Source organism: Macaca thibetana, chromosome X, assembly GCF_024542745.1.
Source record: "Macaca thibetana thibetana isolate TM-01 chromosome X, ASM2454274v1, whole genome shotgun sequence".
In the NCBI taxonomy this organism is placed as follows: domain Eukaryota; kingdom Metazoa; phylum Chordata; class Mammalia; order Primates; family Cercopithecidae; genus Macaca; species Macaca thibetana.
In genome coordinates, this window is record NC_065598.1 from 12,056,786 (window position 1) to 12,071,055 (window position 14,270).

The 14,270-nt window shown below is 39.8% G+C and overlaps 1 protein-coding gene across 9 annotated transcripts in view; it reads left to right on the forward strand.

The window, feature by feature from the left end:
- The window catches only part of FRMPD4 (FERM and PDZ domain containing 4), an 863,942-nt gene that overhangs the window by 644,012 nt on the left and 205,660 nt on the right, over positions 1-14,270 (forward strand). For all 9 annotated transcript variants that reach the window (XM_050777254.1, XM_050777257.1, XM_050777250.1 and 6 more), the window contains one exon: positions 3,882-3,998. In XM_050777254.1, coding sequence (XP_050633211.1) covers positions 3,882-3,998 — 117 coding nt within the window. The remainder of the gene's footprint in view (positions 1-3,881; positions 3,999-14,270) is intronic.

Genomic DNA, 14,270 nt, shown 5'->3' on the forward strand with positions numbered 1-14,270 from the left:
AGTCAGTCGCTGGGAGTTTCTGAAGTGACTTAAATAGCCCTGCCAATGTAGGTCGCTATTTTTAAGGCTGAGCTAAGTGTTTGAAAGTGGTTCACACAGCCATGCTCTCAGATAGAAGTCACAGGACATCAGAATTGCAAGAACTCCCAAGGCCTTGCCTGAGACCGGTGGAAATGGACACTGTGCACCCAGGATCACACAGCTGGGATTTCTGATAAAAACAAAACAAAACAAAAACAAAAAACAAAGGAAAAAAAACTTTGATGTTTCCTTCTGCCTTGAGAATGTCTGAACTCATCACCTTCTGATATTCTGGGAAGGTGTGACTGCTTGGTTAAGCCCCTTCTTGCCCTGCTCTTGCCAGAATGGAGAAGAATAGATGACTGAGCCTTTCACTGTTTTTCTGTTCTGAGGATGGATTAAAGCCATTTATACTTGCACAACCACCCAAAGTCCTATATTATAGTTATTTAGCAAACACTTTATAGCACATACTGAGTGCTTTACAAAACCTACTTAATATTCTCCCAATGGGTCCTATTGTCATCATTTTACCAAGGAGTAACTGGAATTGAGGGGGTTAGAGAGATGAAGTAACTTGTTCAAGGTCGTGGAAAATAAACGGCAGAGCCTGGATTGAAGAGTCTGGTTCTAACCCAGTGTTTCTCAAACTTGAGTGGGCATCAGCATTGTGTGGAAGCTTGTTAAACACAGATTGCTGGGTCACCCCCATCACCCCAGAGTTTTGGATTCAGTAGGTCTTGGGTGGTGCCCCAAAATTTACATCTCAAATTCCCAGGTGAAGCTGCTATTGCTGGTCCTGGGACTATACTTCTCAAACTCTCTGCTCCAGCATATATCCTCTTGATCACCACACCCTTTCTCTCCTACCTTATCAGCTAATTTAAAAAAAAAAAAAAAAAAAAAAAGAAGAAGAAGAAGAAGAGTTACTTGGAGCAGTGGGTCGCCACTTTGGCTGACCTGGGTAGTATAAAATACCAATGCCTAGGCCCTATCCCCAGATATTCCGACTTCAGTGGCTTGGCTTGGCTTTGGTTCCAAGCATCTGCAGTTTACAAGTTCCTCCACGGGGGATTCCAATGTGCAGTAAGGCATCACATTGGAAACCACTGATTTGGGTGATGCCTCACAAACTTTCCAAGGTTTGTAAATTACATGGGGATCTCAAGAAAATGCAGATTCTGCATTTCTAACAAACCATGAGGTAGTACCCATGCTACCAGATCTCAGTCTAAGCTTGGGGTAGCAAACACTAGTATTTCCCAAACCCAAGATTGCCAGTTAAAAAATACAGAATGCCTCCTTCAATGTAAATTTTCAATAAATAATAACATTACTTTTTGGTATAAGTATATCCTATATATTTCAATAAAATTATACTAACATTTATACTAAAGATTATTCATTGTTTATTTGAAATTCAATTTAAGTGGGTATTTTTGACTTTGCTTTTTTGCTAAATCTGGCAACCTTACCTGAAGACAAGAATCATCTGAATTACTTGTTTCAATGCATTTACGCCTATTCATGGATTTCTTGTTCTATTCCAGACCTGCTGAATCATAATCATCATTTCTGGGACCTGGTAATCTGTATATTTAACAAGTGCTGCCAGGTGCTTCTTTTCAGCTCAATTTGGGAAGTACATAAAACCCTGGATTATGACTGCCTGAAATCCTCATACTGGCCGTTGTCAGGGCTGGACTTGTAGTCATCACACTGCATAGGAGCCAGAGCCAAATCCCTCTGCAATTACGACCTGTGTCGTTAACTTTTCTCAAGGTTTTTATGGATAAATACTTACAAAGGGTGTTTTTTTCCTTCCATTTGCACTTTTAATTTGCTAAATCATACTAAGGCCTTTCAGATCCATGTATTTTTTTGTCAACACATTAACAGACATGTAGCCATATTTGATCTTAATTATTCAATTATTTGTTTTGTATCAGGGGATGCTCCTTGAGCTAGAGTCACTTGATTCGCATTTGTAGAGTTTTCCAGTATTGGCACTTCATTTGGTATTTTATGACAAGAGGCTTTATTTGAAAATATCTTGCTAAATGGTTGTTAGCTGCTTCCTGAACATACTGTACAGGACAACGTAGTTTATAATAAAATTCAGGCTTCCTCCAACTCATTATTATAATGCTGTATTTTACATGTAAATTATATTAGGAAGCCTGTGTCTTTCCTTTAGTGATTAAGATTTCATGGAGGGGAAGAAGAATGGAAAGAAAAGGAAAAGGAAAAGGGAAAGGAAAGGAAAGGAAAGACAGTTTGTTTTTAATAAGCCTCCTCTGGGGAAGATAAACTTTCTGATACCGTACATAATTGAGTAAGCCAGAATAAATTGTTGCATTCTCTACATAGGCCTCTTTTCACTCACAAGGATATTCTTTGTGCCATCTCTAACTGTACTATTGCTTTTGGAAACGTTTTTAATAATAGAATAGACTGTGTTCATACCTGTAAGAACTTGTTTTCTTGATACCACCTTACAAAGCATTCCAAATGCTTTCTCTACTAGTGTAGAGAAATTGGTGGGGTTTTCTTGGGGTTTTTGTGTGTGTGTGTGTGTTTTAATAGTACCTCAGGGTAGCAAATTCATGTGTTCTCTCACTGCAGGGAAGCAGCACATTTAAAAAACAAAAACAAAAACAAAAACCACCAGAGGAAATTGCCACTGCTGACTTTTGCACAAAGAAGAGGAACAAAATGCTTCCCATGTCTTTTAGTAGTCAATGGGCCACAAATAATCCTATGGTGGCATTCTACATTTACCAGACCAGTATTAAATTTGTGAACACTTTTTCCAACAAAAACAAACTGTTCCTACATCCTTTATAAAGGCTGTAGGAAAACGGAAAGGAAGTTAAGGAAAAGTAATGGAGATGGTTAAAATTATACAAAATAGTTCATCTGCGGAAAACATGCAGGAAATAGGCTTGTTTCACTTGAGAGGTGCTGGAAGGGCTGGGCTGGGCTGGAGAGGGATGAGTTGCCCAGTATCCTGGGGAATTGAAAGTCTGAAAGGCCGAGACCCCTGCTTTGGATGTTTGCTGCGGGAGAGCCACCACATGAGGTTGTTTAGGGTGCACCTAGTGTGAGAGTTCCCAGCTGTGTTAGCCCCTGCCACACTCACTAGCCTGAGCGGGCACCAGGCTGGGGGAAGGGTGCCTGCTCTGTGGTCATCTGACCGCAGGGGGCGCTGTTTCCTCTTTGCAAAGGGCTCACGGGTAGCTGAGACTGTGAGTTCCTGAAAGCATCGTCACTGCTCCCTGCCACCAGCTTCGGTGGTGCCAGCCTGGGATTTGGAACCACCCAAAGGCTTTCACAGGCTATGCAGTGAGTAACTTCATCTGGAGTGAAAGGACCAAGTGATGAGGGATGTTGAGCCATCCTAAAATGGCATCGTTTACTTCCTTCCAAAGTATGGTTAAGGTCTGAGGAAGTCTTGGGCATTCATGAGGGCAAGGAGGAATTTCTGCAGGTCCTGGACTGAGGAGGCTTAGCCAGGATTCAGTAATGCTTCAGAAACTGGGCTCAGGCCTCTGGTTAGACTGTGACTACAAGGCTACCCATTGCTATTGCTTGTCACGTGGAGTTACTTCCTCTTTCTTCTTGATGTTGGAAAGGCAGGCACCTAGAAAATTCTCCAGAACCTACCCTTTCATTTTGCTCCTGAATTGAATTTAAGTTGTAAACTAGAAATTGTAAAAGATAATTTGTCGATTTTTGTTGCAACTTAAATTGGGGGTTTGCCCAATTTAAGAGGAGCAAGTCACATTCTCCTTTCAGAGTTTGTCTCAGAAGGAATGTTCAGGAGTCAGGTGTAATGATGCTTTTTTCTTCTTTTCCAGCCACAGGACGAAGTCTTCAGGCTGGCCACCTCCCTCAGGACCCTGGGGCTTGAACCAGGTGCCCCCCTATGGATGGGAGATGACGGCAAACCGAGATGGGCGAGACTACTTCATCAAGTAGGTTCAACAGATGGCATGAACAATAGGATCCTTGGCCAATGGACTTCTTTATCTTTATGAGAATGAATATACTTAAATTAGGCACTCATAGGCATTTGGAGGCCATGACTAAAGCAGCTGGATCTCCTAAACCAACTGCTTATATTTCTATATATTTCTATATTTATTTCTATACACTTGTATTTCTATATATTGTGATGTTGGGTTGCTTCATTCTTGGACAGGCACCATCTTCGAGTGACAATTCACTGTGTAGCATGGTAAGCCTGACTCAGAGCAAAAGTTACCACCGTTCAATATTAGGCCAAGTTGTATTCATTGTCTGAGACTAACAACCAAAGTCGGACATGCAAGAATTTCATTTACAAGGCTTTTTAGGAGTGGTCAAGACAGGAATGTTACTTTCTCATCTGTAATTTTTTAAAAATCAGCTAAAAGGATAATATACATTATCTGTTTTATCGTAAATTTCTCACACTAACATTGGCTTGTTTTGGATTTTTGTGGTGCTCTGGTTTTTTGTTAATTGTGGTATAGAAAGATAACATGAAATTTACCATTTTAACCATTTTTAGGTGTACAATTCAGTGGCATTAACTACATCCACAATGTTGTGCAACCATTCACTACTATCCATTTCCAGAACTTTTTCATGATACCCAAAAGAAACTTTGTACCCATTAAACAATAACTGCCAGTTCCTCCCTCCACTTACCCCACGGTGACATCTATTCTACTTTCTGTCTCTATAAGTTTATCTGCTCTAGGGACCTCATATAAGTGAAATTATATATCTTTTTGTCTTCAACTTCATTCACTTAGCATAACATTTTCAGGCATGTCAGAATTCTGTCCTTTTTTATTTTTCCTTTTTAATGTTCCCTTGTGTGGACATTTTGTTCATTCATTCATCTGTTAATGGGCATTTGGGTTGTTTCCACCTTTTGCCTATTGTTACTGGTATTTTTATGAACATTTGTGTACAAGCATCTATTTGAGTCTCTGCTTTCACTTCTTCTGGGCACACATACCTAGGCGTGGAGTTGCTGGAACATATGGAATTGCCGGGTCAAAATTAAAGTCTGTGTTTAACTTTTTGAGGAACCACCAAACTGATTTTTGGAGTGGCTGCAGAGTGGTCTTGTTTTTTGTTTTTTGGTTTTGTGTGTGTGTGTGTGTGTGTGTGTGAAAAGAGCATTTATATTTCTCAAAATGGCAAGGGTCCATACTGTCCTTTTTCTCCAACCTGAGCAAAATATCCTTAATTATAAGACATTCATGAAACAGATTTGAAATCAGGAAGCATGGTTGGTTCTAGCCTGATCATAATAGAGCAGAGATTGGAGGCCAGAAAAAAATTATTTCACAACCACATGCTATGTCCTTTGTTCCAGCCAAGTTGATTATGGACTGATTAGTCAAACACAGGATCACCGTGAGGTAAGGGGTCATTTTTATAAAAACTATCTGCCAAGGTTGTTTCTAGGGGATTTGGTCTTTTGTACCAACCCCTGCCCACCACCACCACCACATACAAGTGAGGATTATTGAAAAATAGCAACAGGGACAACACATGTGAATGTTGTGGACAGTTTCTCAGTCTCTGAAGCCCAAATCTCTCTCCTTCCCTAGAATTGCTGCACAGGGGACAGGACTCCCATCCCTTCAGAGCACAGTTTGTTTCTGAGGTACTTGACTCCTGGGTCCATCCCAGGAAGATCCAGGATGCCATTGAACATGACTGGAAAGTGGCCCCCTGGCTCTCCAAGGCTTTCCTAAGGATGAGCTCACAGAGATATTATCATAGAAATGGCAGTGGGAGCAGAGCCTCCCAGAAACCTCAAAGATTAGAAGAAAGGCCAATAGTTTGGCTCAAACCCCAGATTTTGAATTCATAATTTCATACCATTTGTCCAAGTCCCTTAGGCTGCTAGGAAGATGGTAATTTTTAATATTATATTGTACCATCTATTTTGTAACAGGGCTATGACTGTGTGCAATTGGCTTAGTTAAGGTGACCTAGATGCTTTGACTCAAAACAATAAAAATTTGTGGCTGAAGAAATATAGTTTTTAAAAGACATGGATTTATGGGTTTATGAAGGTATGCATCAGACTTCTCTGATTAAAACAGATGTTTATTTTCCTCTGGTTGGATTTGGGTTCCCATACATTCCAGGTCATTCGATCAATAGGTGGAAACCCAAACTGAGGCCAACTGGTTAGAGGTTCTGGGAACGTCAGCTAGCTCTGCCTTCATGCATTACCATTACCATCACTGACATTTTTAAGAGCCGACTGGGTGTCAGTGTAACATTTACACTGGCCTAATGTCCACTGTTAAAACATAAGAGCAAATCAGCAGCTTAATAGAGAAACCTGCACTGATTACTAAATGGCAAGTTTTAAAACCAAAGTCACCAGTGTCATTTTTCCAAATCCATGCGATTTCATTTTACTTGAAAAGTAAGTTTCTACAGTCCTCTCAGAGAAAGTTTTAAGATGTCAAGAACAGTATTTCTTCTGAAAGTGTTTGTTCTTTATCACTAATGAGTTTTATAAATAATGACAATCATTATTTTTCTTTCCTTTTTTTTTTTTTTTTTTAACTTACTGGGTAATGTTTATTACAAAGAAGTACTCTAATTATCAGAGTTCTCGGGAGCCCAGGTTTGCAGTGTGGAATATTTCTGTACTCATTAGTTTTAGAAGTTAAAGGGACAATTTGAAAATTAATCTATGGTTAGTAATTAGCACCTTTGCATTTAATTTTTCACTCTCTTGCATATTTTTGAAAGAGAAATTTAGATGTTTTTTTTAATCTCATCTTAGTATGTAAACAATAACCCACATCAAACAATTGTTTTTGATGGAAGTACAAGTATTCCAAGTGACAGACAAAGCTATGGGAGGAAGTTGGCTTTTATGTGTTCAAAGTTAGAGTCTAACAACTAAATAATGAGATAATTTTAACATAATGAGTCTTTCAGGACATGGCCCAGGAGAGTTCAAAATGTGCTCAAGTTTCATCTTCCCTCTTCCATACCCAATTTTTTAGGGTAGGGCTGGGTAACCTGTTTTCTATAGAGTTACTGATTCACGAGGTTAAATGAAGGATGCAATACACACATGCTAATATATGTTTTATAATACTGTATAGGCTACAAACTAATGGTTCTCAACCTTGGCCACACATTGGAATAGACTGAGGATCAGTAAAAAATCCTGATGCCTGGGTCTGGGGTCGAGCCTGGGAATAGTGAGTTTCAGGAGCTCCCCAGGTAATTCTAATGAACAGCTATGGTTGCTGCTGTAAAGCACTTGTCAACACATGATCTCATTTGTTTGACTTCAACACAGAAATGATTAACTCCATTTTTCTGGATGGTAAAACTGAGACTCAGCCTGTGAGAAAGAAAAACTTTTGTTGATATTCTTGGAGAAATATGAAATGCAGTTTTAAGGAACAGAAAACATTGTTTAAGAAATATGATAGATGCAAATTTAAAATTTCTCAGTTCCTTATTATTACCAGTTAAGAGACAGCAGAGCAGGGGAAGGGAGGAAGACAGATAGAAAGAAACTACAAGGAAAAGGAAAGAGTCATGGGAAAGAGTGTCCCAATGAGAAATGGATGAAAGATGGAGAGATGGAGAAATGAAGAGAAACAGAGAAAGTGAGATACTCTAAGGTGATTGTTATAATAACAGCATCAATTAATAATAACTTTAGAGGTAGGTATAGATGGAAAGGGATGTAGATATATTATAGAGCCAATCATAGATACAGATACAGACATAGATGTGGATATACATAGATATAGAATATAGATATTGATGTATTAATACAGATATAGATGGGTATAGATATACAGATGATATAGACTATAGATATAGATGATAGAGCTATAGATATGGATACGGGTATAGATGATTAGATACAGATATAGACTATAGATGAGTGACTTATACAATCACATTCACCCAGGAGAGTCCTGGTTTATGGGTGTCATTCTGAAGTAATTACAGACAGCACCTCCTTTTGCTCTCAAAGTGTTCTGGTTTGGACAATACAAGATAAGGTATTTTTAAAATACTTTACATGTTTAAAAGTCAGAGAATGAGGAACACCATTTTTTAGTTAAATTGGGTGAAAATATGCTTGTTTGATTGTGAAGGTAGGGAGAGTTAATGCAAAAGTACCATGATTCAATAAATCTGGAACTTTGGTTTTGTAAATTACAGGAAAAAATTAAAACACGAGCAAAATGAATATTACAATACTAGCTGGCAAAATAGATTATGATGATGAGCCAAGTTAGAGTCTGAGGATAGAGATGAGGGTTGGAGAGGAGACTGGAGGGTCAGTTCCGAAGCACATGGCCTGATTTTTCAAGTTCTAAATTTGAGAGGCTTTTTGTTGTTGTTGGCCTGCTGGCTTCCTGGCCACCTTCATTCTGTGTGCACAAAAAGTAGCCCTGCATGAGGATTGGACAAGACATGCTATTCTATTATTCTACCAGCAATTCCCATGGTGGGCAATTAAACTGAGTACTATCTCCTTAATGCAGAATAATTCAACTCTGAATCCTGAAGAGTGGAAATTAGTAATGAGATGTGGAAACTTCCACTTTGTTCTCCAGTATGGGCTTGGCTCAACTTGGGAGTAGTTTAGTCATTCTCATCCGTCAATCTATTCCATGGTCAATGTGAAAGGTATTTTTGGCTTATCTGTCTCCAGAAAATAATAATCTGAATAAATACAAATAATTTGTGTGCCCTTTCTTATCAACCACAGCAGAAGACAGTCAAGTCAACATGATAGGATTCTGTCATCATGGAAATTAGAAACAGAAAAGGCTTACCTCGTTCTTTTGTGTGAGCCTCAAAGTATTTACCCAGTCTAATAGGTTATCTTCAAATATTATTTGGTAGTTCTAGGGCTATTCTTTGGATATTTTATTTCTTGATTTTTACTACAAGATTTCATGAGACTTTTACTGTTATTCTGTGGAGTCCCTTTATCTGTTATTCTGTGGTGAATTCCCTTAAACTTTTTCTTCTCTAAAAATTTTTTTAAATGTCAAGAAGAGTTAAGGTGTAAAGTTGGGATGTGGATATTGTGGTTGTGCCCATCATCTCCTGTGATATTTTTATATTTGAAGCAGACACCAATTTCCTACTTTATCAAGACTACATTTTAATACACACCCAACAAAGGACAAATTGATCTGCGAGATTACACAAGTTATCTTTTGTCTCTGCTAATAAAATGCTGCAGGTCTCTGTGGAAATTAACAGTTGTGCCCATGAAGGAAATAAGATAAATCTCTTGGTGACAGGTTACTCTGTTATTCTGTGAGGTTAATAAGTATCCAAAGAGTTAAGAACTAGCAATATGTTAGAAGACAGGCAGTTTGCCTCATTTTTTGTGTGTGCTTTTGATGAACAATTCTTAAATAAAATATGTTGCTTTTGAGTACACATGATGGGTTCTGCATAAAAATCAAATACTTGCCTCATGGCAAGAGCAAATGTCATTTGGTTCAATGAGTTCCTAGATCCCAAGCATCCAGTCAAGGGGAGGAAAGTATATTATAATTCTGGAATGGGGGGAACAAAGTCAATATAATAGTATCATTACATGAAATGAAAGTTAATTATGCCCTGTCAATACAAAAGCTTCCCAGGCTGAACATTAGGGGCTGTTTATTCTCTTCATTGGAGCAGATTTGTTTTCTTTTGAATCTGACAAAGCACCTATCTGCTGAGTTAATAATCACTGCTCCCAGCTGGAAGGTAAGTTTGCAGAGTTGATGGAAGGGCTTTTAACAGGAAAGCTCTGAAATGACTCTATCATTCCAGATCTAATTTGGCATATGGCACAAAGAGCTGTGCTAGGCAAACTTCTCCTGTATCAGAGGCTGTTTCATTTTCCCTGTGCATTTCTTCTTGAAACTTTGCTGGCTCACTTAATCTGGCCTTCACTCTAGGACAAATCCCTGAGTTTCTCTCCTTATTTGTCCAGCAAGCCAAAGTATCTGGAGGGATTGTAATTATCTGAAGTTCCTTGGGCCACTTGACTACAACAGAGTTGGGACATGCATATTCAGGCCAAGCTGTGGACAGCAGGTTAGCTAGTGCACTGGGTCGCCTCTTTCTTCTCCTGTGCTGTATATAGCCCCTAGGGATGTACAGGAGGTGGGTCACAAAGTCCATTCGGTATCACAGGGATGGCCAACCTGTGCAAAGGAGAAACACCTGGAGGACCAGGTTTCCATCACAGCCTGTAATTGAAATACTAGCTTGGGGCTGCCTGCCACCCTTGATTTTTTTGAGTGGCCTCTGGACCTCTTCTTTCTAGATTGAGCCAACCCTTGCAGAGAGCAATTTTGATGGTATTGCCTAAGGCTGGGGCACAGGCAGAAATTCTGGCCTGTGCCAAATGCCACGTGGGGTTATGGGTGTTGCTGCCAAGTAAATTGGCTGAACTTAAGAGGGCATGGAATCACCTTGGTGGCAGGTGTCTTTTCAGTATTGTCTGTACTCCAGCATAAAAGGAGAGCAGGGCCGGGCACGGTGTCTCACACCTGTAATCTCAGCACTTTGGGAGGCCAAGGTGGGCGGATCACCTGAGGTCAGGGGTTCGAGACCAGCCTGATCAACATGGAGAAACCCTGTCTCTACCAAAAATACAAAATTAGCCAGGCATGGTGGCGCATACCTGTAATCCCAACTACTTGGGAGGCTGAGGCAGGAGAATTGCTTGAACCTGGAAGGCAGAGGTTGCAGTGAACCAAGAATGTGCCATTGCACTCCAGCCTGGGCAACAAGAGTAAAACTCCATCTCAAAAAAAAAAAAAAAAAAAAAAAAGGAAAAAAAAAAAAGAAAAAGAAAAAGAAAAAAAGGAGAGCAACTGAGACAGGAGGGCTGGTGACAGAAGTGCCATATTGTGGTCCACCAAAAGGTGGGAAACTGCAGTTCCTGCCAAGCCCTTATTCTGTAGCTCCTCTCAAAGCTTGAATAAAGCCTTGTTATCAATGGCCAGTTTCTGGTGAAGAGCCCCTTCAATTGCAAGGATGATGAGAGATCACACTACTCTTGATGCCAGTGAACACTCAAATCAATCTGAGTCAAGAGTAGCCATGTCACATATTTGCTGCACGGAGCATGCCATCCGGCCGCTCCAGAAACACAGGTTTGGTATTAGGTATTCAGGTTGGGAAGGCTGGGAGAAACTCAAAAATGCTTTCTGATCTTAAAGGGTGCTGCTGAGCACATGGGGCTGGCTCCATAATGTTTAGGACCTGTTGCAAAATGAAAATGCAGGTCCCTTGTTCAAAAAGCAGGATAAAAGTGCTGGAAAAGGTATGAAAATGTAAAGCTTTTCCCCTTCGTCTGTGGTCTCTCTGTCAACATGTCATAGAGTTTTTTATTTCCTGTTTAATGACTTTTAAGACGGAGTCTCTCTCTGTCGCCAGGCTGGAGTGCAGTGGCACAATCTCAGCTCACTGCAACCTCTGCCTCCTGGGTTCAAGAGATTCTTCTGCCTCAGACTCCTGAGTAGCTGGGATTACAGGTGCGCGCCACCACGCCCAGCTAATTTTTGTATTTTTAGTAGAGATGGGGTTTCACCATGTTGGCAAGGATGGTGAATCTTGACCTTGTGATCTACTCTCCTCAGCCTCCCAAAGTGCTGGGATTATAGGCGTGAACCACTGCACCCAGCCTATTTAATGACATTTCATAATAAGACAAATGAAAATTTTAAATTATTAGCAGGAATTTTACTGATCATCTTTGTATGATGAAAGTTGCAGATGAAAATATAAGAGCATTAACTTGTCTGATGAATCACTGAAATCATACAATTTGTATTTCATAGCTTATACATGCATATGTCTTTCATTCTAATCAGAACAGTAGAAATGCTGCACACAACTAACTCAATTGTTTTGACTGTACTTCTTAATATGAGCACATCCTACTAACACTCCCTCCCTTTGACTCGCTGTGAATAAGGGAAAACTGAAAGGAAAAGAACAGTGGGCAGCCCTATCTTTTTCTATGTCATGGTTTTCAGTGTAAGTGGTTGGCTAATACAGGGAAGTAACACAAGTAAGAAAGGATATGGCAGGGTTCCTTGGTCATTCATGTTTCTTAGAAGGTCATGTCTGTTAAAAACTCATTAGCCTTTAGCCATTACCTCCCAACCTCACCTCTTGACTCTTTTTTAAAAATCATTTCTCACATGACCTTCTCAATAAAGGCTTAGCAAGGAGGAATGATTGCTTTTAGCTGTTGACTCCCTCAGAAAGCAATCTCCATGCCCTGTCAAGGATAGGTTTTCTCACAAAAAGATACATACTTTTCTTCCCCCACCCCCAAGGTAATCCTCTAAGCCAGGTCAGCAAACCTTTTCTGTAAATGGCCACATAGTAAATATTTTAGGCTTTGGAGGCCATGTGGTCTCTGTTATGACTCAACAGTACAAGTCTGCCATGGTAGTGTTAAAGCAGTCATAGGAAACATGCAAATAAATGGACACGGTTGTGTTCCAATAAAACTTTATTTACAAAAACAGACTGGGGGCTGGATGTGACCCATGGGCTATATAGTACTTTGCCAATCCCTACTCTAAAACATCATCCATTTGAGCCCATACTTATATTTTTAATTCACAAACTGATAAATTTTCAAAACCCTCCCATGAAATGAGGAGCTGACATGTGTTTTATGTTTGAAAGAAACTAGAGCAGAGATCAGTAAAATGACTTTTCTGAGGTTGCAGGGAGCTAAAAATGGACCTCAGAGAACCCCAGTTTGTCCTACTTGTTGCCAGAAAGCTCTATGATGTGTCTTCTATCAGCATGCATTTCTTGCCTAGCTCTGACACCTATGACCTACCTTAAAGGTCATTCTAGGAACAATGTCAAAATTCACCAGAGAAGTACAACTTTTAATATGAAAATGCCATGACTCCTCCCTTCCTTTTGGTGGGTGTTCACAGGGAGGAGGTCTGCTTATCAATCACAGAGTTTGCAGCTGCTCTCCCCCTCTAACCAGCACTTTGTGGGAGGGGTACAGAGGACAGGAAGTGATAGCAGGAGGCAGCCCAGTCACAATGGAATGCTTAATGCAAGTGCAAATAATTATTAGGAAGGTGAAAATTACATAGCAAGTTGCTCTTACTAATGGTCGACAGAAAAACAACCCCATTGTACTTTCAAAAAGTTAATTATCCATAGTGTTTTGGAAAAATTTTGCTTATTATCATTGTGGAATTTTATAAGGCTGCTGTGTAAATGTCCTCAACTCATTTTTGGTGATATTCTGTTCTAGATTGTTCTCTCAGCTTCTATAACACCATTCTCCTCTTTTGCTCCAAGCTCATGGGAAGTTGCTCAGCTGGTTTTTTGTTTTGTTTTGTTTTTTAGCTCAACATTTAAACTTCAGTTTCCCACATTATCAAGCCCACATTCCTACATAAAACCCCCAAAAGGGTAAAGGATTAATGAGTTCAATATGTTGGTACCATTTGGTTTTGGTTTTGCCCCAGAAATTACTGGAGACTCATGACTATTCTTCTACAGGAGATAAAGGAGATCAACAAAAATTAGTTTGTACTGCCTAGAATATTGTCTGGGAAATAGTATGCAGTTAATAAGTATTTGTTGAATAGATGTTTAGATGTATGTTTGTATCAGTAGATGGATGGATGAATGGATGGATGGATGAATAAACCTGTTTCTGAAGCCTTATATCCAGTGGGCCATGAGGGAAAATGCTGATACACAAATCAGTGAGTATCTCTTCTTAAACTACTGATGTAGAAATGTCATTAGAAGAATTTAGGCATTAGCCCGGCACGGTGGCTCACGCTTGTAATCCCAGCACTTTAGGAGGTGGAGGCGGGCAGATCATGAGGTCAGGGGTTTGAGACCAGCCTGACCAACATGGTGAAAACTCGTCTCTACTGAAAATACAAAAATTAGCCAGGCGTGGCAGTGCATGCCTATAATCCCAGCTACTCAGGAGGCTGAGGCAGAAGAATCGCTTGAACCCGGGAGGCGGAGATTGCAGTGAGCCGAGATCATGCCACTGCATTTCAGCCTGGGTGACAGAGTAAGACTCTGTCTCCAAAAAAAATAATAATAATAATAATAATTTAGGCATTTAGTGTGATACCACCTTTCTCCTGCAAGAATGACCATAATCAAAAAACCAAAACATAGTAGATATTGACATGGATGCAGTGAACAGGGAACAT